General features: G+C 39.4%; 1 protein-coding gene across 4 annotated transcripts in view; it reads left to right on the top strand.

Moving 5' to 3' along the window:
* Positions 1 to 8,158: 8,158 nt before the first annotated feature.
* AXIN2 (axin 2) overlaps positions 8,159 to 27,585 on the top strand; it is a 44,059-nt gene continuing 24,632 nt past the window's right edge. Inside the window, exons 1-4 of one of the 4 annotated variants that reach the window (XM_074224734.1) lie at positions 8,159 to 8,481; positions 9,498 to 9,573; positions 11,147 to 12,087; positions 19,813 to 19,953. In XM_074224734.1, the coding sequence (XP_074080835.1) occupies positions 11,261 to 12,087; positions 19,813 to 19,953 (968 nt within the window). In that variant the 5' untranslated portion in view covers positions 8,159 to 8,481; positions 9,498 to 9,573; positions 11,147 to 11,260. Of the gene's footprint in view, positions 8,482 to 8,928; positions 9,574 to 10,534; positions 10,794 to 11,146; positions 12,088 to 19,812; positions 19,954 to 27,585 lie in introns of those variants that run through there. The other 3 variants (XM_074224735.1, XM_074224733.1, XM_074224736.1) reach the window with 3 other exon arrangements.

The raw sequence follows: 27,585 nt of genomic DNA, 5'->3' as shown, positions 1-27,585 counted from the left end.
GTGTATTTTGTATGTATGTGTATATGAATGCTTATATATGTGTATAAAATCACTTGCTAGAAAGTGAATAGTATGCATTATTCAGTCGCATGAAACTATGGATAGTCAATATGTTGATCATAGTTCTTATAGCTTTCAAAGTTGTTTGCTTTACAATGTTTTTGTTATTGTAAACATTGCTCTCTGGGTCCTGATAATTTTGTTCTGTATCAGTTCATAAAAGTCTATACATTTTTTTTTCATGTGGTGCAATGTAACAATGTTGATGTTCTAATATAAATTGTTCTGGTTCTGCTTGCTTTATTCTGCATCGGTTAAACCTTGGTTTTTCCATATGATAAGCAAGGGAGTTAAACTAGCTGATCTCTGAGGACCTTCCTTTCTAGATCTGTGATCATGGCATTGAGAAGGTTATTTCTGGTGGTGCAGACCACAAACTAGGAAGACAGTTTGGAATCCTGCTGAGGCACATTCCCCCTTTTATACAACATGCCCTCTGATCTCTCATGTGTCTTATAGATTGGGGATACAAGGACACATATAACAGGATCCTTGCACTCAAAGAGCTTGAAATCTAGTGGAAAAAATAAAATACTACCCGAAAAATAGTATATGATAAGTACCACTTTAGAGGAGCTAAGGGGAGTTAGGTGAGAGAGGATTCCTGAGAGTGAAAGATCATTTCATGGAGCTGTTCCCTGAAGGATGGATTTCAACTAGGAAGAGAGATAAAAAGAAAGGAGTTCTAATTGTAGGGACCATAAATGTAGAAAAGTACAGTGTGCAAGGAGGAAGAATGGGAGGCTGGAAAGGTCGGTTAAAGACTGATTTTTAGAGGGCCTTGTATGCCAGACCAAGGAATTTAGATTTAATTCAATATGACAAAACTAAGTGACATAATAAGAACACATTAGGAAAATGAAAGTAATAGACTAAGTTCCAAATGGCAAAAGATCTGCTTAGACTTTGGAAGATACTTTTATTCTCAGTCCCTTTTCTGAAGATGAGATTTTTCTGGATCTGTTTGATACTGTGGAGAACTTTGTATCAAAAGACAGGATAACTTTCTTTTGCTATAATGTTGATTTTGTTCTCAGGTTTTCGTCTGCTTCTCATAAACTGACAAAAACTAAGATTCAGGGTTCCTTGAACTCCAGCAGCCTGTACTTTCAACTGTAATAAAAGTTTAAAGTCCTTGAAAGTAAATTTAGTTAGCATATTTGTAATCATTGTTTTCATAAATGGTAATTTTAAATTTAATAAAACAAGCATAGTCATTTTATGAGCAAACCAAGTTACATGTAATACAATTTTATGTCCCTAAAGAAGCTACTGGAAAAGGCATTGGAAAATTCAATATTACAGATATTTCAATTTTATCCAACATTTCTGTTTGTTCCTCCTTCAAACCCTAGAACCCGAGCTTCAAACATTTTTCTTCAGGGTTTTAAAATTTCAGAGAAATTTTGAATGCCCTTTTCCTGGCCACCATTTTGAAGGTATAGGAAAAGGGAGAGAAAAAAAAATACAAGAATCTAAGGAAATGGAGAGGATGAAGATAGAGAAAAGAGGAAATTCTGGAGCAAGTAAACAGAAGAACTCCACTAATCATCTTTCAAACCATCTTTCTTCCAAAGTACCAATTAAACCCTCCCAACTGTCAAATGAATTGGGCCCATTGGGAGATATGCAGAAAAAAATGACCTGAGGTTTGAAGATTACCTGATAGCTACCAGACAAAATTTGGATTAATAGATCATGTAGAACATGAGGGGGTAGGAATCCAGTGCTAAAAGGCTAAGGCACTTACTTTTGTTATAAATCAAGTCCAACTTTCAGTTGTTAGCATTATTCCCTTAGAAGGTGCTTACTTTAAAATATTTATGTATCTAATTTTTAATTGATATCATTTGTTTTTACATCACTTAAAAATATATTCCTTTCTCTTCTTCTTCATCCCTTGTTACAAAGAAAGAGGAAAAAAGGAATTCAGCAAAACTATCCAATCCATTAACTATGTCTAGCAAGTTATATATCAGTCTATATCCAAAGTCCTCTAATTTTGCAATGAAAGGAATAGACAATTTACCTGATGTCTTAGGCAGCTGGCTAAAGGGGAAGGGTATTGAAGGGTATTGAAGACCTGAATGGTTGTAGTTCCTGATGTTGGGGAAGCAGAGGTTAGTGATTGGCTTGAGTTAAGCAGATCTGAGTTTCCTCAGGGCTAAAGCTAATTTGGTTTCTGCACTAAGTCTGACACTCTTGTGGTGAGTACTTAGAAGAGGGCCAACAGGTTGCCTAAGGAGGGTGACACTGATACAGGTTGGAAAAAAATGATGCAAGTTTAAGTTTCTCTACAGAAAGTACTAGGATTGTGCCATTGAGTTGCCATTCCATTACAGACCTGGAAGAAATAGAGAGGCATCATCTCATAAAAATAAAATAAAACAAACAAAAAACCCCACTGATCTGAGCATAAAATATGACTTTCATCAAGTTTTTTCTTTTGGGCCTCAGTTTCTTCACTTGCAATAATAATAATTGACCTTTACTCCTTTAAAATTTACAAAGAGCTTTAGATATATTATCTAATCTTTTCCTATCAACAACTTTGTGAAGTAGTAGTACAGATGTGTGTGTGTGTGTGTGTGTGTGTGTGTGTGTGTGTGTGTGTGTATGTGTGTGTTATAAAATGAGGGAATTGGTGGAGATGATTTCTAAGATTCTTTTCATCTCTAAATCCTGTGATCTATGATCTTTGGGCTGGACTTGGATAGGGTTAAAGGAAGTTGTCTTAGGTTATTTTGAAGGGCCTTCCAAAGCTAGACTGGCTTGCCCAAATCTCCCTTTCTGTGATTATGGGATGGTTGTTCTTGATTGACATTTAAAAAATCTCTCAACTTTTTCTGAAAACTTCCTTCCTTCAAGGTAACTGTTATTTTTTCTCATAGAGGTAGAATATGCCCTTTCTTCACCACGAGGCACTATCCATTTCCCCAGTACAAATGACACATTTCTCCCATACTTTATCCTAAAAAAGAAAGAAATCCTCTAGATTAAAAAATAGCAACAAAACCTTTTTTTTAGAAATATTTATTTATTTTGGGTTTTATAATTTTTCCCCTAATCTTGCTTCTCTCCCCCCACCCCCACAGAAGGCAGTCTGTTAGTCTTTACATTGTTTCCATGGTATACATTGATCTAAGTTGAATGATATGAGAGAGAAATCATATCCATAAGGAAGAAAAATAAAGAATAAGAGATAGCAAAATTACATAATAAGATATCAGTTTTTTTCCTAAATTAAATGTAATAGTCTTTGATTTTTGTTTAATCTTCACAGTTCTTTTTCTGGATACAGATGGTATTCTCTACCACAGATAGTCTAAAATTGTCCCTGATTGTTGCACTGAATGAGCAAGTCTATCAAGTTTGATCATCATCCCCATGTTGCTGTTAGGGTGTACGATGTTTTTTTAGTTCTGCTCATCTCTGCATCAGTTTATGCAAATCCTTTCAGGCTTTCCTGAATTCTCATCCCTTCTGGTTTCTAATAGAACAATAGTGTTCCATGGCATACATATACCACAGATTGTTAAGTCATTCCCCAATTGAAGGACATTCATGTAATTTCCAATTCTTTGCCACCACAAACAGGGCTGCTATGATTATTTTTGTACAAGTGATGTTTTTACCCTTTTTCATCATCTCTTCAGGGTATGGACCCAGTAGTGGTACTGCTGGATCAAAGGGTATGCACATTTAACAAAAACTTTTTTTAAAGTAGAATTTCCAACTCTAAAACCCTCACTAATTTAAAATTAGAATTGCCAATTCTAAAAATACTCAGTTCTAAAATTCTCCTCTGGAAAAGTTAAGATGAAGTCCTTCTCAAATGGGGGAAGTGAGGCAAATGAGTACTTAGGGTCCTTTCTAGAGGATTCTTGTTCACTAAGATTTCAGTTTTGACTACATATACAGTTTTTTTTGGGGGGGGGGAGGGAAGGACCACTATTTTACTGAACTTGTCTCTTGTTAGGTGGAATGTACTGTTCATTCTCTGTGGGGTGTTTTTCCCCTTTCTTTTTCTTTTTCTTCTTACAGAAAGAGAGAACAGTGAGCATGTGCAATAATCCATCACCTTGCTTTCCAGTTTCCAGGCAACAGTACCGGATTACAATTAGTCACATGATCTATCTGCTGCCAGGGGAAAAAAAGGGAAATATGGAAAACCATACACTCTTAAGAAAGAGGAGGGTTTTTGTTCCTCCTGTAGTAGTATGAGCAACAAGTGGTCAAGTAACCCCTACAAATCTAGGAGGTCATACATCTTTGATACTAGCTGGTGGTGCTTGATAATGGAAGAAGCAATAAATAGTAAACCTCATTGAACTAGGTAGGTCAGTGTCTGGACAAATATTTTCTGGAAACCAAATGTTCTGATGTGTTATTACTAAGACAGAGGACCAGGTACTCAGGGTGATTGCCACAAAAACCATCAGGGAGTGAAAGGCAACCCTGTTTATAGTCTTTAACAACTTTTCAGAATGGACCCAGTAGGTGGAATAAAGGATTTGTGGAAGCTATGAGAAGAAAACAGAGAAACCACCCTTGAAGGCAGTGTCCATGTTTCATTTTAAAAACTGTTTCTCCAACATGGACTGTTTTGATTTTGATTGCATCTTTTTATGTTGAAACTCTATATTTGGTGAGAAAGTAAACAAATGGCAGTTACTTCTGTACCCTTTTGTTTCAATAGTCATTGTGGAAATATGCACTTAAGTATATATGGACACATTTTCCCTCCAAGTAAACTTTGACTATTTCTTTGTTTTTACTTCACATTCATTTCCAAATATATCCCTTTCTCCTCCTCTTCCTAGAAAGCCATTCCCTATATCAAAATTCTTGGGAATATATATATATATGTATATACATAGACTAGAACCAACTAATACATAACTAACCTTTGATGGCATATAAACATTCTATTCATAATCACCCATCTCTCCAAGGAAATGAAAGGTACATTCTCCTATCTCTTTTCCTGGGCCAAGCTTAGTCATTATAATTATATAGCATTTAGTTGGAAGTCATTAATCTTTTCTCTTACCTTGTTATAGTCATTGTGTATATTGTTATCTATGTTCCAATTACTTTATTCTATATTAGTATGTCAGTCTTTCCATACTTCTCTGAATTCTTCATATTCATTATTTCTTAAGGTGTAATAATATTCCATTCCATTTATGTACCAGTTTGTTTATCCATTCCTCAATGATGGGCATCTATTTTGTTCCCAGTTCTTTGCTATCACAAGAAAAAAATGATACTTTTCTATCTTTGACCTCCTTGAGGATTATGCTTAGTGAGATCTATGAGTCAAAGGGTCACATTTTAATCATTTTTTCTCCCCACATAATTCAAAGTGTTTTTTCAAAATAGTTGTTAATTCACACTTCCATCACAAATGCAACTGAATGTATGCAAACATGTAGCTCTCTGTATGAATTTACAACCTAGTCACAAACTATGATGGAACAGAAGCTAGCATTATTCTCCTGAATTCCTTAAGAACTTGAGTGTTGAATTCTGGGTTTACCCCATAGGGTTGCTTTCCCCATTTCCTCCTTTGTCTTCCCCATTAGGGACCCTCCAAGGAAGAAATCACTCATAGACTCCTCCCTCTCTCTTCCCCTAGAATGGATTTAGAAATCAGATTTCATATACAAAATGCTATATCAAATTCATTTCAATAGTCATTAAATACCTACTCTGTGCCAAACATTGTAGTTAGACAATGAAAATAGTCCTGGACCTTAAGAAGTTTGCATTCTGAATGTGTGTATGTGTGTGTTGGGGGGAGTGTCGAGAATTGCTTATGGATAACATGTAATTCTAAGTAGAGTGAACTAAGATTGCCAGTTTGCCAAGGAGATCAAGGGTATTGTATGTGTTTGGGGGGTGGAGGTGACTTTGTGGTTTCTATTTTGACAACAGTGCTTCTGGGGCCCCTCAATCCCTTTTCTCCTTACAGAACAGTCAGCTTCTGGTTAACCTCATCCTCGTTTGGCTCACTAAAATAACAAAAGAGCAGCCCAGCTCAATAGCAACTAAGGGCACAAGGTAGCCAGCTGGGGGGCGTCAGAACTTGCTGTTTTCTTATACTTAGATGGGTAAAGAGAGAGCTATGCTTTTTTTTTTCTGTTTTCGGCAGGTCAACGAGAAACTATTTTTTTTGCAGCTGAGAAAAAATAGTTCTTCTGAAGGCCTAATAACAGGTTGTAGTAGGCATCTTTGCATTTAAAGGGATTCTCATAAATTAAGTTCAGCTAAAAAGGAAAGGTGAAAAAAGTGCCTTGAAGAATTGGCGATTTCAAAGTGCTGAGCTGAAAGTAATGGTGATTTTGTTGGAGAAAACTGTCACTCAGTAGGCTGGAGTTCTGGTGCACAGTGTACTTTAATTAAAAAAGAAAGAAAACTGAACAATTAGGTAATCACTTTACAAAGAGCATTTCATTGCACTAAAAGGGGGAAAAAGACAACTTCCTTGTCTCTTTCAAAAAAAAAAACCTGTCCTTAATGTTGGTGGGTCTGTAGTCTATTTTTTTCGCGGCAACAGGAGGTTATGACCATAGAGGTCTTTTGAGCTCCAGGATAGAACATGGGGGGGGGGGGGAGGGAAATTGAGTTTTCAAAACATTAAAACCTTGTGTCTAGAGAAAAGATATTCCATGTCTTTAATATTTAACACATGGGAGGATGTGAACACCTAGAACAGTGTGGTGGCTACGAGACATAGACTGTGTGTGCGTGTCCCGCTAAAGAAAAGAGGCTTGGGACCAGAACAAGGGGTGACGTTGCGGATTTTCCTCTTAATTGGATTGGGAAATGCCTTCTAATTAGGTGTCAGGATTGCTTCCCCCTTCTCCCCTAGAGCACCGAGGCATCTACTCACTCATCTCCCTCCCCTTTCATCACCCCTAAAGCCAGTTCCATTGCATTACCCAGCTGTAATCTTCCTTGAGCACCTAAAACTCATTCAAACTCACAGATCCGTTCACAACCACGCATGTTTGTGCTCAGGCTGGGGCTGGCTGAGATCTACCAGTATAACTCACAGGTAAAAAACCACCTTCCCCAGTAAGCAAGCTGAAGCTCCCCAGGGAAACTTTGATTCAAAGGAAAGAGCAGAGGGGGAGGCGGGGGCGGGAGCAAAGCGTTTGATGACCGGCTGCGGGGCTGGCAGTTCTGGAGACCGCCAGAAAGCTGCCCAGAAACTTGCATTCCAGCGCTGGGGGCGGGGGCTGGGGGTCGTTGGGGGTGGGGCGGGAGACTGGAGGGAGGGAGGGAGAAAAAGAAGCCGGGATTTCAAGAAGTCAAAAACTCTAGTTGTGAGAGGAGAGAGGTCAGCGCGGGAAGGGTTAACGCGGGGAGCGGAACGAGCGGCCGCTGAGAGGGCGGCGACGTCGACTGGGGGCGGTGGATCGGTGGGGGGGTGTCGGGGTGGGGGGGGACCTGTCCCTTTAAGGCTCCTCGGGCACTGTGGGGATTGCTGGGCTAATATGATTGGGGCGGCGGGATCACTTACTTCTGACGCTCCAAAGCCTGGGGGAGTTGGCTCGAGATTGCTTCTCTTTGATAAGGTCCTGGTAACTTAGTAACAACTCCGGGGATTAAAAAAAATAATAATCATCCTCTTGAAAATGGATGTAAAAATCTGTATGCTGAGTCTCCAAACTCCTTTGCATATATTAACAAGTATAGTGATGCATATGTAATGCGCGATGCAAAATTCTAAATCAAAGAAATGTTTTGAGGTGAGGGGGGAACCCAAAATGATGACACCTCCCCTGCCTTGGAGTGTCCTTGGCTGCGGGGCGAGAGCTGCGGCGGGAGGGGAGTAAAGCACTGGGGCAGCTCCCCCATTCGGAAGGGGTGTGCGCGAGTGTATGTAGGGGGGAGGGGGTTATGTTCCCGAGCTGCGGGGACAGGGGTGTTGCAGAAAGGCGCTTATCTCCCTTTCAGGACCGTGCTTCTCGGCTCCGGCCTTTGATGTGCACAGTTAAACCCACAGCTCAGTTTTTGTTGGAATAGCCCGGAGGACATTTGGTGCATGGAATGACTGCTGGAAACAAGACCTGTGTTGAAAGAAGGGGGGGAGGGGGGTTTGAGGGGGAGGGAAGGAAAGCTGGGATGGTGGTGGCAGAGGCATCGGATCTTTTGCATAAAAAGGGTGGTGGAGCCATCCCAGTCACCCCCCCCTTCGGTTGGATTAAAAAAAATTCATACATTACTGTTTAATTCCCACCCCTTTTTTATTACACCCCCCTCCCCCGCCAAAGCTGCCCATGTTCTCCGATGCCTTTGCTAAGCTGGGCAAGGACTGGGCTGGCCGGGTGCGGAACCCGGGTCCGGGCCAGGGGCCCCAGCGCTGGGAGCCTTCGAGGTTTCGCGGAGCAGCAGACGAGTGGATCCGCGGTAAGTTGCGAAGAATGCCGCGATCCCCGCGCCGGCCCCTCTCTGGAACCCTTTGATGTCTTCTTGGCTGAGGCTTTGAAGTTTTTCAGGAAAGCTATTTCGGTGCTCGCTCCCAGGCAAGCGAGGAAGGGAGCCGAGGATTGCGTAGGGGCGGGGAGGGGGGTGGGAGTAGATTCTCTTGGAGTTCTCCCCCCACCCCACCCCACCCCCTCCAATTCATGATCCTAAAGCCAGAAGATCTATGGCAAATACTTATCCAAGTGGGGAAGTGTGTGTGTGCGCGCGCGCGCGGGCGGGGGGAGGGGGAGGCAGAGAGATCTTTTTGTGGTCTGATTATTATCATTATTATTTATGTGCGCGCGCTCCACCCCCTCCCCCCGCGTCTGCGTGTGTGTTTGGTAGGTGAGATGAAAGGAAGGCAGTTCTCGTACCCTTCCACCCCTCTCTTACCCCCACCCCTTTCCCCTCCTCCCTCCTCCCCCTCCTCCTGCTACTCCCTGTGAAGTCCTAAGGGGCCCAGAGAGCTTAGTTAGGGGGTCAGTTGTTGCTTAGGACGCGAAGGAAGCAAGTGGCTTCGGAGTTTAGTGAGGGCTTTTTTCCCCCCTCACTCTCCTTTTCCGCCTTTAGATCTTTAGCCTTTTTTTTTGGTTTGGTTTTGTTTTTGCAGAGAGGGGAAAAGAGAGAGAGAGAGAGAGAGAGAGAGAGAGAGAGAGAGAGAGAGAGAGAGAGAGAGAGAGAGAGACACTCTGCCAGCTCCGTCGCCATTTCTAGAGTTTTATTATTATTTTTTCTTTAATTTAATGTGTGTGGGGTAGTGTTTAAGGATTGGTCCTTTTGAAGATTCTGGTCTTCGCGGCCCCGGTACCCTGGCGCCGGGTGGATTGTAAAGACTGCTGCTGCTGCTTCTGCTCCTCCTCGTGTCTTTGGTTCCGAGAGGAAGGGGTCCTGCTGCCCCCCCCCCTTTTTCTGTTTCATTTCCCCCCTTCTTTTCTTTTTTCTTGTTGGTCTGGGCAAAGAGTAGGAAGACTGCACCTGGGGGAAACCTTCCTGGAGGAGATGAGAACCCGGCTTCGCGATGCCTTCGCCTTTCAGGTAGATCTGCTAGCCAACACTTGGGTTTAACCTCATTTTCTTTCCCACTGCCCTTCTGCCAGCTGCTCTTCTTTCGCCTTTCTTCTCTGCCTCCTGTCCTGTACTTCCCCGGGCCGCGGACCTCCAGGTCCAGGGGCTCGGATTGCGGGACTCCTACATCCTGGGCCATTTTTACCCCACCCCCACCCCCAGATCACACTTTGGTCCTCGGGACCGCGAACCCCCTCAGAGTCTGACTGAGCCCGTGCGGTTCCTAAGTACCGGACCTGCTCCGACCTCTCCCCTCCCGCCGTGCCGTGGTTCCCAGCTCCGAAAACCTCATCTTCTGATGACTAAAGCTGGACCCCCCGACTTTATTCTCCCCACCAAAGCTGGGTTCCAGCCCCAGTATCTGAAAGTCCTTCCTCTTAAAGGCTCTAATGTGTATTTTGGTTGGTCTGTTGGAGGATTTTCTTCATTATATTTTTTTGGCGGGGGAGCCAAACTGGACCGATGAGGAGCTTCCGATTCCTCGTATGTCTATACCCCCCACCCCTTCTTTGCTTCTGAATTCTTCATTCTTTTGTGGGGAAAGGGGTGTTTGTGAGTGTGTTTGGGCCGGGAGGATGACAAGGAAGCTGAGCCACCTGGATCCCAGAAAAAGTTTGGGGATGGAAGGTAGTGAGTTGGTGGACTCTAGCGTGTGTTGGGGTGGGGTAGGGGGAAGTGGGCGGGAGCGGAGGGCGCTGCAGGTAACAGTTTATCTCTTAAAGGCTTACAGTATCCTTTAGGCTTGCGAGGACCTGGACGGGTGGGGGAAATCGAGGTCTTGAAGTAGCTAGATAATTGCGCCTTTTGGGGGTTGGAGTCGGGGCGAGGGGGAAGGGGGGGGGGCGGTCCGGAGGCAGCATCCGTGATGTCTGCTCCGTGCGCGGCGGCAGCTTCAGCACTGGACTGGGAGTGCTCCTTTCTGGGGATCATAATCTGAATTTTTAAGGAGTGAGAGCAGAGCGTGGAGAGGAAAGGAAAGGGGGTGTGGTGGTGAGGAATGGGAACCATATGCTGGAGGAAGAGCACGTTTCGAGTAGTCTGTAGCCAAAGCCAAGTTGGGGTAATTGAGCGAAATTGGTTTCACCTGCCAGCGACCTGCGACTTCAACTTTGGATCTCTCCGATGTTATCAGAACTGAGGAGAAGAAGAGGAGGCAGAAGGAAGGAATGAGGGAAGGAAGAAAGCAAATGGTGGGGACGGCTCCTTTGGAGACCCGGCTCTATGCTGTGTGGGGTTCGCTGGATGGAATGGGTTTATTGAAGGTTATTCCTTCAACCTTTTCTGTCTTTTTTTGTTTTGTTTAAACCTCCTCACTGGAAAAGTGTGCAGGGAGTTCAGGTTTCTCTTTTGAAACGTTGTATCTGATACTTTTGATTAGCACATTGGAGATAGCTGGGTTACTGATTTGAATGTGAGGAGTTGAAAAGCCTGTTTACTTTCTCGCTTTGATGTTGGGTGGATCTGGTTTTGATTAGATCAATCCTCTTTTCTCTCTCTCTTCCACCATCCCTCCCTCCCTCCCTCCCCCCTTTTCCCCTTGCAGAGAGAAGGTTCAGAGGAGCCTTTGCTGACTTGAGTGAGAAAGAGAGAAGAGACCACGCTGATTGCTGAGGGGAACTGGAAGAAGAGAAGACACTGTGAGAAACACTCCATCGCCATGAGTAGTGCTGTGTTGGTGACTCATATCCCAGACCCCAGCAGTAGTTTCAGAGAGGACGCCCCTCGACCCCCAGTGCCAGGAGAAGAAGGAGAGGCACCACCATGCCAGCAGTCCCTGCACCTCGGACAGGGCAAGAGCCCAGTCATCAAAGCTATGCCTATCTCTTCCAACACTAGGAGGAATGAAGATGGCTTGGGAGAGCCTGAAGGCAGGGCATCCCCAGACTCCCCTCTGGCCAGGTGGACCAAGTCTTTACATTCCTTGTTGGGGGATCAGGATGGGACTTACCTTTTTCGGACTTTCCTGGAGAGGGAGCAGTGTGTGGATACCTTAGACTTTTGGTTTGCCTGCAATGGATTCAGGCAGATGAACCTTAAGGATACCAAAACTTTAAGAGTAGCCAAAGCAATTTACAAAAGGTACATCGAGAATAACTGTATTGTTTCCAAGCAGCTGAAGCCAGCCACCAAGACCTACATAAGAGATAGCATTAAGAAACAGCAGATAGATTCCATCATGTTTGATCAAGCTCAGACTGAGATTCAGACAGTGATGGAGGAAAATGCCTACCAGATGTTTTTGACTTCTGATATATACCTCGAATATGTAAGGAGTGGGGGAGAAAACCCAGCTTATATTAACAACAGTGGGCTTGGAAGTTTAAAGGTGGTTTGTGGGTATCTCCCCACCTTAAATGAAGAAGAGGAGTGGAGTTGTGAGGACTTTAAAGGCAAACTTTTGCCTACAATAGTTGGCCTGTCCAGCAAAACTCTAAGGGCTACAGCAAATGTGAGGTCCACTGAAGCTGTTGAAAATGCATACAGGTAAGAACTTTGGGGAAGTGTGGTTTTGTGAACTTTTTTTTTCTTAAAAAGAGGTAGACCAAAAACCCTTCTAGATCTTACTCAACTTTGTCACCAACACCTGTGGAAAGGACTAGGCCAGAGCCCCTCACACCAGAAGGAGAAAACACTGTCACAAGGATTTGTTGACTCAGCAGCCTGTTAGCCATTAGCTCTCTCTGATCTTGTTCTTCTTTGATTAAAAGAGGGTGATAAAGTTAGAAGTATGAAACCTACCAGTCTCAAAAGCTCAGGAGGAGTAGTCATTGATGTGGGTTAGCTCCTCCACTGTGCTTGGAATTTTGGAAAAGAGTTGAGTAAGAGTAAAGTAAAGCATTTTTAAAAGGCCCCTGGATCATTCTACTGTCCATCTGTATGGAGGTTAATTATGCAAAAAGGGAAGCAGCTGTTGGCAGAGCAGGAAATAACATGTACACTTACATTACTTTGTTAAGCTGTATAATTTGGACTTGCATGCTAGTTTTGGAGCCAACAGACTGGCTTAATGTTAATAGATAACTGAGATTGTGGTTTATTTATACTGAATTAGATATTGCCTAAAAATAAAATTCTGTAGAGAACCTTCTTATGTTCTCCAAGGGCCTTTATTTTTGTTTTTCAGATGGTAGAATAGCTCAAGTTTTTATTTTTTCTAAGAAGTTAGGAATTTGAAAATTATGGTTAGTTCATGAAGACCTTAACCCAAAATGTGGGTGCCTCTGGAGTCCTCTTTGTTGATTCTAAAGATAGTCATTTAGAAGATAGTAGTCAACTCTTTTAAGATACTTTATCTTTGGAACAGCTTCCATCCTACCTGTTCAAATGACAGTTCCCCCTTATTTTTTTTTCCTCTTCATTTTCCAAGTGGCTTTCATGAAAGTTAACCTTGTAATTTTAAAGTATTATCTACAGGGGCAGCTAGGTGGCGCAGTGGATAGAGCACCGGCCCTGGAGTCAGGAGTGCCTGAGTTCAAATTCGACCCCAGACACTTAATAATGACCTAGCTGTGTGGCCTTGGGCAAGCCCCTTAACCCCATTGCCTAGCAAAAAAACAAAACAAAACTTAAAAAAAAGTATTATCTGCAGACTCTGAAAGGGGAAGGAAAGAGTTAATTTCTTTACTAGTCCCTTAAGTAGTCAACAAAATTGCGGACTCATTGACCTTTAAGGTCTATGCTGTGAGCTACTGTTTCCTTTCTAGGTATTTAATTTTATCCATAGTTGTGCTTTTAGTGACATACACTTGGACCTTTAGGAACTTACTAAAAAGGTAAACTAAATGATGAATGAAAGGATGAAGAGGATATTGAATAGAGTAATGTCTTAGTTGCTGTTCCTATAAATACCAAGTAGTTACCTAGACAAGATTTCTTGTCTGTTATCTAGGTAGAACTGGGGGTTGTGGGGGAGGGGCTCTCTCAAGAGGTGGTCCAAATAAAAAAAACTAGAAAATAAGGGATCCGCTTGTGTTTTTTTTATTTTGATTCAGGATCTTGAATAATATTTTTCTAGATGGTTGACATTGCCCAAGTGATTTAAAACCTCTGGGATACTGCCCATATGCTAGTTAAATCTGTTATCCTATGATCTTATATTCAGTTGAGTTGTCTTATAGTATAAGACTTATGCTGTCACTTTTTAAGGGTTTAGTTTTCTGCCTCTTCCTTTTGACCCACTTACCTTAGGCCTTAACTGGTTTGTTTTGATGATATACTTTTGTATGTTAATTCCCAGGTGATCTTGTCAAATTCTTTTGAGAATGATTGGAAGACTAGTATACCCATATATAGTCTTAGTATTCAAATTGAAGACCAGTTGTGACCAGGTAAAGCCTATTCCATTGTGAGGATGAAATATGACTGATTCCAGTTGTTTTGTTACCAGGTTTAGTTAGAATTAATGCTATGTGAAGTATTGAGTGGGCACAGGGGGATTGTGGAGTATGGAAGTTAATGCATTCTCATTTCAAGGTTTTCTATGATTTTTTTTAATTTTTCTTGTCTGTTACACTGCACTACAACTTCACCTTCTTGGGGAGGGGTCTTTGGAGAATTGAGGTATTTTATGTACCTTCAAACTATATTAGGCCACTTTATTTTACCCCTTGATTCTTGTCATTGTCAGTGATTCTGATGACCCAAACTTGAACTGTTCTATTTTGTCTGAGGGTTATTTTTGTTGTTTTGCTTTGTTTTATGGGGACCAATCTAAGAAACTTCTCTCTTATCACAGATGAATACTCAATTAGTGAGCTTTTAATTGAGGTTTCTGGGGCACATTAAGGTTAAATTTCTCACTTATTGTGTGTTAGGTATGACTTGACTCCCAGGCCAATCCTCTATCTCCTACACCATACTGGCCTTCTGAATCATTAAATTATCTTGACATGTTTTCTTATGCCTGGAATTTTGGGTGATAAACTCATGTAGAACTTCCCTTTCTTTTGACTTAGGTAAATCTTTGGTCAGTAGAAGAGTACCTCTTTCCATCCTACCCCCATATTTATAAAATGTAAAAACTATGCCAAGGCCTAGTCAAACCTTCATCAACAGTATAGCCCAACTTCATTATACTTGAGTAACCCTTCTGTTTCCCTATGCACTGCTATGTCTAGAAAAATTATAATTAACATTGATGTTGGATTTTAAGATTATAAAAAAAGTATTTTACCTAAGTTATCTCTCTTGAGCCTCACAACCTAGTAAGGTTAAGTATTACAGGTAATATCTATTTTTAACAAGAGCATAAACACTTGTTCATAAATGAGAAACTGAGACAGAGACCAAAAATCTAGTGGGATTTGAACCTGGACCATTTTAAACTGCTTATACCTTCCTAGTTCCATTCACTTTAATAATGGTTAGATGAATAGAAATGGACTTTTATTGGGGGGGGGACTGTAGCTATGAATACGATTGGTTACTCTGTCTTACTGGTGAGTATACATAGAAAATGACCCAATAATACGAATTTTAGTAAGACTTCTTTAAAACAAAACAAAGCAAATGGTCTGCTATACTACCATATGTGCTAATAAAAGCTATATGGAATTAGGGGCTTAGGGTAATGCTTTTATTTTTGGAAAAGAGCATCCAGAGAGTTTAGTTTGGGGTACAGATTTTTATCTCTATCAAAGAGCACTCCATTGTATTTTTTTCTTTAGAGTGCTGCTTTGGCAGTATTTGTATATTCCTCTCCAAGGTAGACTCATCTGCCTCCCATTAAATCCTCTGTTCTAACATCAGTAAGCTTGGCCTTCCTTTGAAATAAGTTGGGCCAAGCAGATGGCCCTCTACTGGCTCAAAGTGCTTCCTGTCCTTTGAAAGAACTCACTTGATGAGGCCTGACTTGTGTGAAGCTATTAGAACCAAGTTTGGCTTCAATTATCCTAGATGCCACAGTAAAACTATGCTAGGACCAGCAATCCATGATTAAGGTAAAGAGGTCTTCTGATGGCCTAGTAGCCTCTAAAATATTCTTGTTTGTGTATTTCTCAATAACCCTAATTGGCTCCTGACATGTGAATCCAAGAATATACTGAATGCAAGTTAGTGTGGCTCTCAGTAAAAGAGGGAAGTGTACCTGCTTTTATGTTGTATTCTTGTCCATTTGTCAGAGTGGCTACTTGAGAGCCCAAAACTGACAGGGAAAGACTTATAAACAAATATTTTAAATTGCATTGATTGTGATAGAGGATCCAGAAAGACCACCTCTATTGTACTGTCCTTTGTAAGGAAGCCTTTGCTCGGCCCACTGTACGGAAAGTAACATGCTATGTGTCATCTTGTCAAGATAAGAGATAAGAATAGTCTGAAAAAAACAATCAGACCTTCTTGTATCTCCAAAGCAACAGCCACCTGACAGCTGAAACCACTTTGCATATTAAGGTTGGAGATTTGCATTGACTGTGCAGTATGACATTTACAACTTGGGCTACCATTTTCCATAGGAATTTAAAATCCTTGCAGGCAACTTGATGCAAAACAGCACTGGAGAGAAACAATCAAGCCATCTGGGTACAATTACTGTAGCATGGTCAAGTTTTTTTTTTTTCTTAAAGTAATTACAAGAAAACAGCCCTAATCAGTTTTCTTAAAGTATGTGGACATTTCTGCAAAGTTCTGCGTTCTTACAAACTGAGCTCACTTTTCTTCCCTCCCCCCACCCATCTTGTTATGATTATAGAAAAATTCCAATACTTTTTTTATTCCAGTTAACTGAGTTAGGAGCAATATACTCCCAGTTTTAATTCCTCCTCAAACAGTAGTCTAGTATTTTGGAAGTGAAAGGAGAAGGGGGTTTATTTTAAGAAGTCCATGTGTCAGTTGCTAGTGCAAAAGTTTGAGTGGTTTCAAACGTGGATGAGTGAACATGTGATTTAAGTCAAATGGTCTTGTATGGGAAGGAGGGGTGGAGGGGCAGGACTCCATAGTGGTTCAGCAACATCACAAAGAAGAATTTCTTGTAGAAGATTGATTAAATGTAACTCCTTCCATTTGGTTGAAAGATTACCAATCAGAAATAACTAATTGCTGATATATTAACATGGTAATGATGACAAAAGATTAGGGGTTATAAGAAGGTACTTAAGACCACTCATTGGAGACTTGAGCTCTTGTTCATCTTGAGACTTTAACAGAGGACAGGACCCAGTGGGCTTTCAAAATGTAAGTGCTAAAGGATTGGGACTTTAATGTTTATGATAGTATTCCCAAGGTCTAGGTCTTGGAGGAGTATAATACCACACACACAGAATAGAAGCTCACTAAATTTACATCTCAAAGTGTTTGAAAATTAAAAAAAAAGAGATCATGGGGATTGTGTGGGACACCTGTGGAAACTCAGCCTGGAGAACTGAGGAGACTTCCTAACTAATCATCACTGAGACTATTAAGAGCTGATATATAGTGTTTTTAAGATTTACTAAGCATATTCCAAACATCTCTTTTGAGACAACCCTGTGAAAGTAAATGTTGAATGTATTTTTGTACCCATGTTTCAGGTGAAGAGTAGTTTGACTTTTTCTGGGTATATGAGAACTAGTAAATATTTGGGTGTAGAATTGAACCCCCATATTTTCCTGATGTAAGTTTGATTTTGATTTGAAGACACTAAAAAAGAAAAATCAATGGATCTAGTCAGGTGGGTTATTAAACATGTAACCCACCCTTTTGCTTCTAGGTAAGATTATGATACCATTCTAGAGAATTTATTCTGTTTTAAAAGAATTGCAAGGAAGATGTTAACACTCCCCCCCCCCCCATTCTTTTTTTCTCTCCAGTCTCCCCTGCCCAGGTTCCAGTAGTCTATCTACCCTAACTTTTTTGTAGAATTCTACCCATTGTTGCTCTTTTCCCTGCCCCTCCCTGTTTATACTTTTCTTTTGTTCTGTCCTCTCTGAAGATAGTAATTGATGATTCTTACTATATTAAGTCCTCTTTGAGGGCTCCTCAGTTACCATAAGATTTATCCAAATCATCCCACCACTATCTTTTTTTTTTTTTGTTTTGTTATTTCCAGTCTGTCATTACAATATCTTCAGTCTTGCCCACTGGATCTTATTATCCAAACCTGTAATAATTTTCACTGTTTTCTACCAACTTCCTTTCCTATTCTCTGTGTCCTTTGATATTAGTGAGACAAGGATGCAGTGGAAAAGAATCCAGGACCTAGAGTCAGGAGAGAGACACAGATCCAAACTACTACTTCAGTACTTACTAGTAGTTTAACCTTGGATAAATCATATCTTAACATTTGACCCCTTCTTTCCTTCTTTGAAAGAGGATGTCTCATAATATCCACTTTACTAAATTGCTATATGAAAGATTCCAAGGTTGCATTTTTAAATTTCTCAGTTCATTAGTACACAAGAACATGGGAAGCTAAATTTGGAGTCTTCTGGGAATTGGGAACTAACCTTAGATTTAACCTCTGTTCTTTTGTTAACCAATGGGACCTTGGGCAGTCACTTAAACGCATAAGTTTACAAATCCATCAAATGAGATTGGATTTAGATAATAGATTTAGAGTTGGTATGTGGGAACTTCTCAACTTCTCCAACATACTAGAGCATCTGTTAAGGTAAGAATGATCTTATGTCTTCATTTTTGAGTGCTCCATAGCATTCATGCACAGAGATATTCAATTATATATGATTTCTTGATTGTATCTCTCAGTGATCTTGTTTTTTAGCTGGACATTACCAGGGGTTCTTAATCTTTTTTAAGTTATAGGTTCCTTTGGTTGCCTGTTGAAGATCTTGAACTCCTTGGAATGATATTTTTAAATGCATAAAATAAAATACATAGGATTACAAAGAAACCAACAATACTATTGAATTTGTTATGAAAATATTTTTTAAAAATTCATGGATCCAAGGTTAAGAACCTCTGACAGATTGTAGTTATTGCTGTAAGAGTTGGTATGTTCTTTACTGAGTAATAATGCTGGTTTTCATCCAAGGACCATGTTCTCTTTAGGATGCTTGCAGATTGATTTGAGATCTTTCTTGGGCCTGACATTAGTCATTCACTTCTTCATTTCTGTCTATATTTATATCCTTTGTTCTTTCAGGAAAGCATGATAGATCTAGCTGAGTGTAAATATCTCCTTTATTCTTTGTAAGCAGCCTCTCTCCTCTTCCTCAGACCCTCCCCTCAAAGGTCAGGCTTTAAAGGGGGAACTAACTTTAGTCATGCTGTCAGTATTAGCACTGTCCCTCTGAAAAAGGTCCATCTCTACCTCCTTAAACCCCTTACTGGTCACACCAGAGGAATGCAGCCCAGCAGGGGAGGAGTAGACACTTGTTATGTGAAGGAACTCTGTAAAAGACCAAGCTCAAGAGGTTGAAAGTGGGGAGCCAGCCAATGGCCAGTGAAACAAAAGGCCTAGAGATGCAAGAAGGGCCAAGGACTTCTTTCCATTTAAACAGCTGTGCTGCTCACTTTAATCCAGCTGGCCCTAACCATTCTTGGCAGAAGGATGTGGTTAGTGTGTATAAATGGGGAGGGATGGGGGGGGGGAACAGGAGAATGGGAGAGAGTTCAAAACACACCAATATAATTTTCCAGGGATAGCCTTCCTAGCTAACTAATATCAATTCTCATTGTTGAAATCAGACTCTCCAGTTTGCCAGATTTTATTCCACAAGCTGGATTCAGAATAAATTTGTAGTTTGGATTGTTTGAGCTACTTGGGATACTGACCCCCACAGGATTGAACCTGTGCCCTGGTAGTTTCTGCCAAATGTATAAGAATGATTTTCCCTCAATCTTCCTCTCAAAGTCATTTACCTCTCTTTATTACTACTCAAAAATCTCTATTTCTCTCTCTTTAAATATTGATTTAAAGTTTTCTTTCTATCATTCATGGGAAACTACTCATCTATCAACCTAACAGTTTAACTATGCAGACCAGTAGAAAGTGGGACAGAGAGAGGTGAAGGGGGGCTAACCTGTTATTCCAAAGGGACTGGAGCAACTTAGCTGGTTTGGGAAGGGGCATGTTAGGGACTTTTGTGGTATCTTATTTTTTGCCAAAACGAATTACTTAATGGGCATGAGTATGCAGGCATCCTGCCTTGTGGCTGTAGTGATTCCAGTGGGTAAGTTAACTGCCCAATTCTCTATTTGTCCTCAATCACCAAATTATCTGTGTTTCCTAAGGTAGATTATTAACTAGATTCCTAACGAACTTTTTCTTTATAGATCCTTCAAGAGGAATGATCCAATCAATCCATATCACGTAAACTCCGGCCATGTCTTTGCTCCGGCAGCTAGTGCCAATGACAGTGAAATCTCAAGTGATGCACTGACCGATGACTCCATGTCCATGACGGACAGTAGTGTGTAAGTATGTCCTTGCCCAAGTGCTGCTGGGTGAGACCTGTTGCAGATGTACAGCTAGACTACTTTTTGCTTTGAAGTTACTATCTCGGGGTGGTTTTTTTTGTTTTGTTTTGGAATGAAAGTCATAGTACTGCATTTGGTGCTTTGAGTGGAGATGAAAGTGAACAGGGTAATACCTCAGCAATGAGAAACTAAAGTTGGATTACAGAATCCTCTGCCATGTAGGGAGAGATGCTATTCATGTCAGTCTCCGCAGACTTTACATAAACCGCTTTGAAAGCTATGGCTCCAACCTTATCTTTTTCCGTTCTTAACAGCAGGGAAGCAAAAGGTATTAGTAGGATTCAGATTTTGGTCCTATCTTGTTCAGTGTGGTGAAAAGAGTTTAGGACTGGTTTTTGGTCAGCCTGGGGTGCTACAGAGTGTGTCTGTAAAATGGACTTTTTAAAAGAAATATCTGTACTCAGAAATCCAGCTGATGACCCATTCTTCCAAATATACTCAGTGATGAATCTTCTTTGAGGGCGAGTTTGATATTCCTGAGCCAATTCTGGGTAATAAAATGTGAAGTTCTTGTTGCTACTGTTGTTGTTTTTTAGTGTGTCTGACTCTTCACAACCCTGTTTGGAGTTTTCTTGGCAAAGAGACTGGAGTGGTTTGCTATTTCCTTATCCAGTTCATTTTACTGAGGAAGAAATTGAGGCAAATGGGTCAAGTGATAGAGTCAGATAGCTTATAAGTGTCTGATACCAGATTTGAACTCAGGAAGAGTCTTCCTGTGACTCCAGCTATCCAGGATGGGTAATAGAGCTGGTTAATACCACTTTGGATCCCAATGAATAATGAATAGTAATGAATAGCCTTCAGCTAGCAAGATTTTTCTTGCATGTCTCAGTCAGTCTCTAGAGGCAATTTTGAAAAATATTTTGAGCAATGTTTGCTCCATAGGGATAAATTTGTACATTCTGCAACTCACTTATCTGATGAACCACATTCATTTGTTCAGTCACACCTCAGAGTTCATTTGATCCACTAACTGACTGCATAATATGAAGTGAGTCATATCACTTTGCATTTCACTTTTCTATAATTAAAAGGTATTTGAACCATGTTGATGTCAAAGGTTCCCTTCTAATTCAACAAAAGGCTTTTTACCACTGATTCATTGGCTTTGTGTTCTTCTCTTTGTTATTGATAAAAGCCCCAGAAACCTTTGGGAGGTTCAAGGTATAATGCAATGATATAAGGTATGATGCAATGGGGGGAGAGACATTATAACAATGTTAATAGGAGAAGAATATGAAGTAATATCTATTATCAGACATAATTGATTTCCATTTGTCTTTGCAGCATGGAAGTCATTACTTGGAGAATGCTTGATGACAAATCTTTGCCCTTTTGAGGGCAAATGGGATTTCTGTTAGCAGCCAATTCTGTTAGTACCAGATTATGAGGAAGAAAGGTGGATGAACACATTGGTTATGCAATTTAGGACTGAGATTAATGGCTTATTCATTCAGCACAAATATGGGGAGGAGATTGAAGTGTTAGATATGTGAATTTTCCAAATGACTGAAGCTTATCCATTTACATTGGTGAGATGTTTCTGAAATATTATTTACTTCCTTCTTAAACATAATTTGACATTTCCTGATAACTCATAATGGTCATCATGAACATCATTTATTACACTGTACTATAACTGAGTGAGGCCAATTAGTGACCCAAACTGAAATGCTTTGAGTTTTGGCTCTGCTTCTTAGAATTTTTCTGTGTCTTCCTCACCTACTTTCAGTAGTCACTTCTCTCTGTTATCACAGAATCACCAAATCTTAGAAGTCATTTAATTCAGAATGTCCTCTACAAAACACTCAAGTCTCATCCTGTGTTTGCTTGAAAGCATCTAGAGAGAGGGAAACTACATTTCCTTTCAGGTTAGCCCATACTATTTTATTAGGGAGTGTTTCCTCACATCAAGTTGAAATCTACCTTTCTTTGACTTATACCCATTATTCTAATTCCTTTCAGGGCCTTGCAGAAAAGGTCTAATCCTACTTTCTCAAAATAATGCTTAAAGTCTGTGTATCTTTAACTCCTTGCCCTGCCTCCCCAGTTTTTTCATGCCTAAGCATAGTATCATAAATTTTAGAGCTTGAAGACACTTCAGTAGGTAGCTAATTTACCTTACTTTATAAATTCCTTCTTCCTCTATGCCCAAAAGACTTGTAAAGCTATGCAGACCCTTCGATCCAGCTATACTACTATTAGGTCTTTATCCCAAAGACATCCAAAAAGGGGGAAAGGATTTATTTGTACAATAATATTTATAGCACTCTTTTTGTGGTGGCTAAGTTGGAAAACAAGAGGATGCCTGTCAATTGGGGAATGGCTAAAAAAACGTGGTATATGATTGTAATGGAATATTATTATGCTGTAAGCTGTGACAAGCAGGATGATTTTAGAAAAACTTGGAAAGACTTTCACAAACTGATAGATAATGAAGTGAATAGAACCAGGAGAACACTGTACAGAGTAATGGCAATAATGTTCATTGGAAACCTGTGAATGACTTAGCTATACTTAGTAGTACAATAGTCCAAGACAATTCCAAAGGATTGATGATGAAGCATGTTATTCAGCTTCAGAGAAAGAACTGATATTGATTAAATACAGACTGAAGTATACCATTTTCACTTTAATTTTTTTCTTTTATTTGAATTTTCTTGAACAAAATGACTTCTATGGAAATGTTTTACATAATTGCACTTGTATATCCTATATATGATTATTCACCATCTCAAAGAGGAGAGAGGAGGGATAAAATTTGGAACTCAAAACTTTAAATAAAAATATTAAAAAAAATCCTAGTTGCTTAAACATAAGGGTATGGTATGGTCATGAGTCCCTTAACCATGTTGGTTGTCTTCTTCAGGATAGTCCAGGTTATCAGATCCTTGTTTATTTTTTTACAAGCATTTATTATCTCACCTTTTCACAGTCTCTCATTGCTCAATGAACAATTAAAAAAAACCTTCACAATAAATATGTAGTCATTTAAAACAAATTCTCATATTGACCATGTTCAAAAATGCATTTCTCATTCTGTATTTTAAGTCTATCCTATCTCTGGCAGGAGGTAAATGCCATGTTTTATCTAAAGTCTTCTGGACTTATGGTTTATCATTGCATTGATAAAAGTTCTAAAATCTTTGAAAACTTTTTCTTCTGTAACTTTGTTTTCATGGTATAAGTTCTCTTAGTTCTGCTTGCTACATTCTTCATCAATTCATAGAAGTCTTCACACTTTATTTCAAAGTTATTCATTTTGTCATTTCTTATGGTATGATAATAGCTCATAAAATAATGTACCATAATTCTATTAGCCATTCCCAAGTTGATGGAACTCCCTAAGTTTCTAATTGAGATGATGTAAAATTTTTTGGACATACATGCCCTTTGGCAATATAGTGGTGGTATCTAGAACTGCAAAATGGTTGGTTTGATTGGTGGGATTATTATTTCCCTCTTTTAAAAAATTTTATTTTTAAATTAGCAAGCATTTATTTTCTCCCACTCCAAAGTCCAATTTGAAAGAAAGAAAACCTTTTTAAAAAAAATTTATTGTCAGGTTTATTGTCCATGCCCAGAAATGCATAACATCTTAGTAGTAGTGTTCAGAAATTAGAAAAATCTTAGTTTAAATCTGAGGATAATTATAGCACCTGCCTCAACAAAAGATGCTGAGAGGATCAAATGAGATAATATTTGTTAAAAACACTGAGCAGAATCTCACATAATATGTGCTACATAAAATGATTTCTATTATTATTAGTAGTAGTAGTAATAGCAGTAAAAGTAGTCTCATTCTGTACTTTTGAGTCCTGTCGCTGACAGGATGTGGATAACACAGATCATGCATCATCAGTCTTCAGAATCAGGGTGGTTCTTAGAATAAGTTTGTCTTTCAAAGTTATCTTTCCAATATTGTTGTTTTTTGTGTAAATTATTATTCTCCTGATTTCTGCTTAGTGCATTCTATTCCAGTTTATACAAAATTTCCCAGTTTCTTGGTAGCCATCCCTTTCATCATTTCTTATATCACAATAGTATTCTATTACATTCATTTACCATAACATGTTCAGTCATTCTCCAGTTGATAGGCACCATCCCACTTAGTTTCAAGTTCTTTGATGCCTGAATAAAGAGTTGCTTTAAATATTTTTTGGTACATATGAGTCCTTATTCTTTTGAATTCCTTTCATTTTGGTGCTACATCTTTCTTGATGAAGCAGAGTTAGCATTTTTTGACTGGCATATTTTATAGTTGGCTCATTGAGCTTGCAGATATATTTATTATTTCCTCCCCTCTGCAGTTTACTACTTCTAATCTACTGTAGGTTTAGTAACTTGATAAACATGTAAGATTTTTTATCAAGTACGATTAAGTAGTAATTGAAGGTTTTCTTGTGAGTGAAAGTATGAACTTTAGTCCATGGATGCCTTGTATATTTAGCTATATATAGACCTTCTTGACCGCATTGTGACTTTCTCCCTTCTCTTACCATCTCTTTCTCTCAAGTTTTCTTTTCTCCATTCTAAACTGATTCCGTAAGCCTTCCCATTATAACTGAATCACTAAACTCTTTTGTTCATCTACCATTCCAAACATGCAAATCCATAAATATGGGTAATTTTCACCTTGAAAATGCTCTGCTTTTGGATGGCAGTAGGAGAAATCAATTAAGTAGACCAAGAAATAGAGACATAATATGAACTTAGGGTGATTTCATTTCAATTAGGCCCTCATTGCTTCTCAAAATCCTTCTTCTCAGGGGCAGCTAGGTGATGTATAGTGGATAGAGCACTGGCCCTGGAGTCAGGAGTACCTGAGTTCAAATCTGGCCTCAGACACTTAATAATTACCTAGCTGTGTGGCCTTGGGCTACACTTAATTAACCCCATTGCCTAGCAAAAAAACCTAAAAAAAAAATCCTTTTCCTCTGTTGTTACTGACTCCCTACCTAATTTCCCCAGTTTCCAATCTTGTTCTCTCTCAAGCTCCTAACCTTATCCCATGCCGACTCATATCCTTACAGCAGATTACTTAGAATGAGACCATCTGATAGGAACTACTTAATTTTTTCCCTTTCATTCTTTACCCCTTGTCATTATTACCTACTCTCTTTTTCCTTATGGTCACAAAAATTCCTGCAGGTCTTTGCTTCAGCAATCTTTACCTTCCTCTTTAGCCCTCCCATGTATTTTTAATCTCTGTTTATCCACTGTTTCTTTTTTTTTTACAAATATATTCAGGTTTGCTAATTAGAAAAAAAAAGTTTTTTTCCTTGACCCTTCTATAACATCCAATTATCCATCCATCTTCCTCTCCTTTTTCTTAATTAAAGTTCCTACATCCTGTTACTTTCTCATCCCTCATTCTTTCCTTATCTACTTACTATGTAATGTATAGCCCTACTGCCCTTCTTAAAGGTCACTAGTGACCTTGTAATCATCAAGTCTAGTGACATGCAAAGGGACTCAACTTTTACACAAAAGGCAATTTGGAACCAAGGAAGGCCAAACAGGAATGATAACTCCTTTCCTGTGCATTGGATTAGTGCAACATGATTATGAAGGATGCATTGGTTAGAGGCAAAAAGGTCAAGTAGAAAAAAAACATTTCAATAGCTCAAGAACACAGAAAAAAGGGGACGGATAGAAAGGATACTTTGAACATAGAATCAACAGTTTTTTCAGTACTCACTCAACTTAAATTTCTGAATTATTTTGTATAGAACATGCCTTTCTCTTGGATTTCTTTTTCCTTTGACCTCAGAAACATCATATTCTCCTATGTCTCTTGAAGGTTTTGTTCTTAACCCTTTTATGTTTTCCTTTGCCATTTCATTTATTCTCAAGTCTTTAGCAGTCTTTATCTGAAACCCTGACCAAACCTCTGGCTTCTTCTAGAGAACACCTACAAGATCTCTCTACTTGGCCATCCCAGTTGAGGTTCCTCAAACTGACCCAAAATTAAATTTATCTTTTCCTTCAAACATATTTCTTTATTAGTGGTATCACTTATCCCTCAGTCACTGATATTGACTATATTTGTGTTATATTTGACTCTTATCTATCCTTCTCTTCTCATCTCTAGGTGCTTAGCAAGTCCTGTTGATTCTGTGTTCAAAGTATCCTTTCTATCCATCCCCTCTTTTTTCTGTGTTCTTGAGCTATTGAAAAGTTTTTTTCTACTTGACCTTTTTGCCTCTAACCAATGCATCCTTCATAATCATGTTGCACTAATCCAATGCACAGGAAAGGAGTTATCATTCCTGTTTGGTCTTCCTTGGTTCCAAATTGCCTTTTGTGTAAAAGTTGAGTCCCTTTGCATGTCATTTGTAGTCCTTTATAATCTGGTCCTGATTCATATCTGACCATGGACCCAAGATGTCTCTAGAGGAGAAAGTGAGCTTTTGACTTAGCATATCCCCTTCCATCAATTCCAAATCATGAGTTTGTCATGGCATCATCTCCCTGATTTCATGGTCTTCTTGGATAATGGAGGACAAGCATCATCATCATTTATCATCATCTAATTTGGCACCTTTCCTATCCTTTCTCATTTTATTTCCCATTTAAATACCTCAGTTTAACTTGGTTATCTTTTTGAACTTTTGCTCATAAATGTTTTTTTATGCTCCCCTATTTGAGTTCCTACCTCCCTTTTAATGAACATAATCATTTCTATTAGTAAGAGCCTTTTCTTGGACAATCTCATGCCACTTTGTTTCATACCTTGAACAGCAATTAGGTTTTTTTAAAAAAAATTATGAATAAGTGTATTTTAGTCATACAGCCCTTCTAAATGACAAAGGGCTATTAGGTCAGGGCCTTTGTAATATATCTATATCTCCTTTAACAACTAACAATTGTGCTCTGCCAATGCTTATTGATTGACTTGACTGTAAAAGGTATAAGCCTTTACAAAGTATGTTGAATTAAATTTGTTGATTCCTGATCACAAAATGTTAGAGCTTAAAGATTATCTGCATAACCTTTCTCATTTTACAGCTGAAGCTTGGAGAAGAGAAAAGAACTTTTAAGTAATATAACTCATTATTAGCAAAGTCAAATATGAATCTGGGTCTTCTGACCCCAAATCCAGTATTCTTTCCACTTCTGTCTCTGTGAGTTATGATAGATTTGATTTTCATTTTCCTTTGGAAAAATATTGGATGTGGGATTGAATTTCCTTGAGCTTTTATCCACATTTTAAAATATACAATTAGAAAAAAAAGCCAAGTTTTTTCAAAGTATCTTTTTTTTTTGACCCCCATTGGTTTTTTAGTGGTCAGGTCTGTTCAGTTTATTAATAGATTTTTAGAGGGGAAAAAAATGGACTTAGTGTGTTTTCCTCTTACATCTCCTTTCCCTCTTTCCCAGAGGAAATACTTGCTTGGCTTTATTTGGAGGTGATTCTGCTTATGCTGTTTGATCTTAGGGCCTTCCCCAGGGAAAAACTGAAACCCGTAACTTGCCCCTTTCCAAATGCTTTGTAGAATTGATACTCTGCATGTGGAAGCTGCTTGTGAGGGGATCGATGAAATCATCCTTGAACATCCATTGTCT

Source organism: Macrotis lagotis, chromosome 2 (assembly GCF_037893015.1).
Source record: "Macrotis lagotis isolate mMagLag1 chromosome 2, bilby.v1.9.chrom.fasta, whole genome shotgun sequence".
Lineage (NCBI taxonomy): Eukaryota > Metazoa > Chordata > Mammalia > Peramelemorphia > Peramelidae > Macrotis > Macrotis lagotis.
The sequence above is the reverse complement of the archived record's forward strand: the minus strand, read 5'-3'. Positions and strand labels throughout refer to the sequence as shown.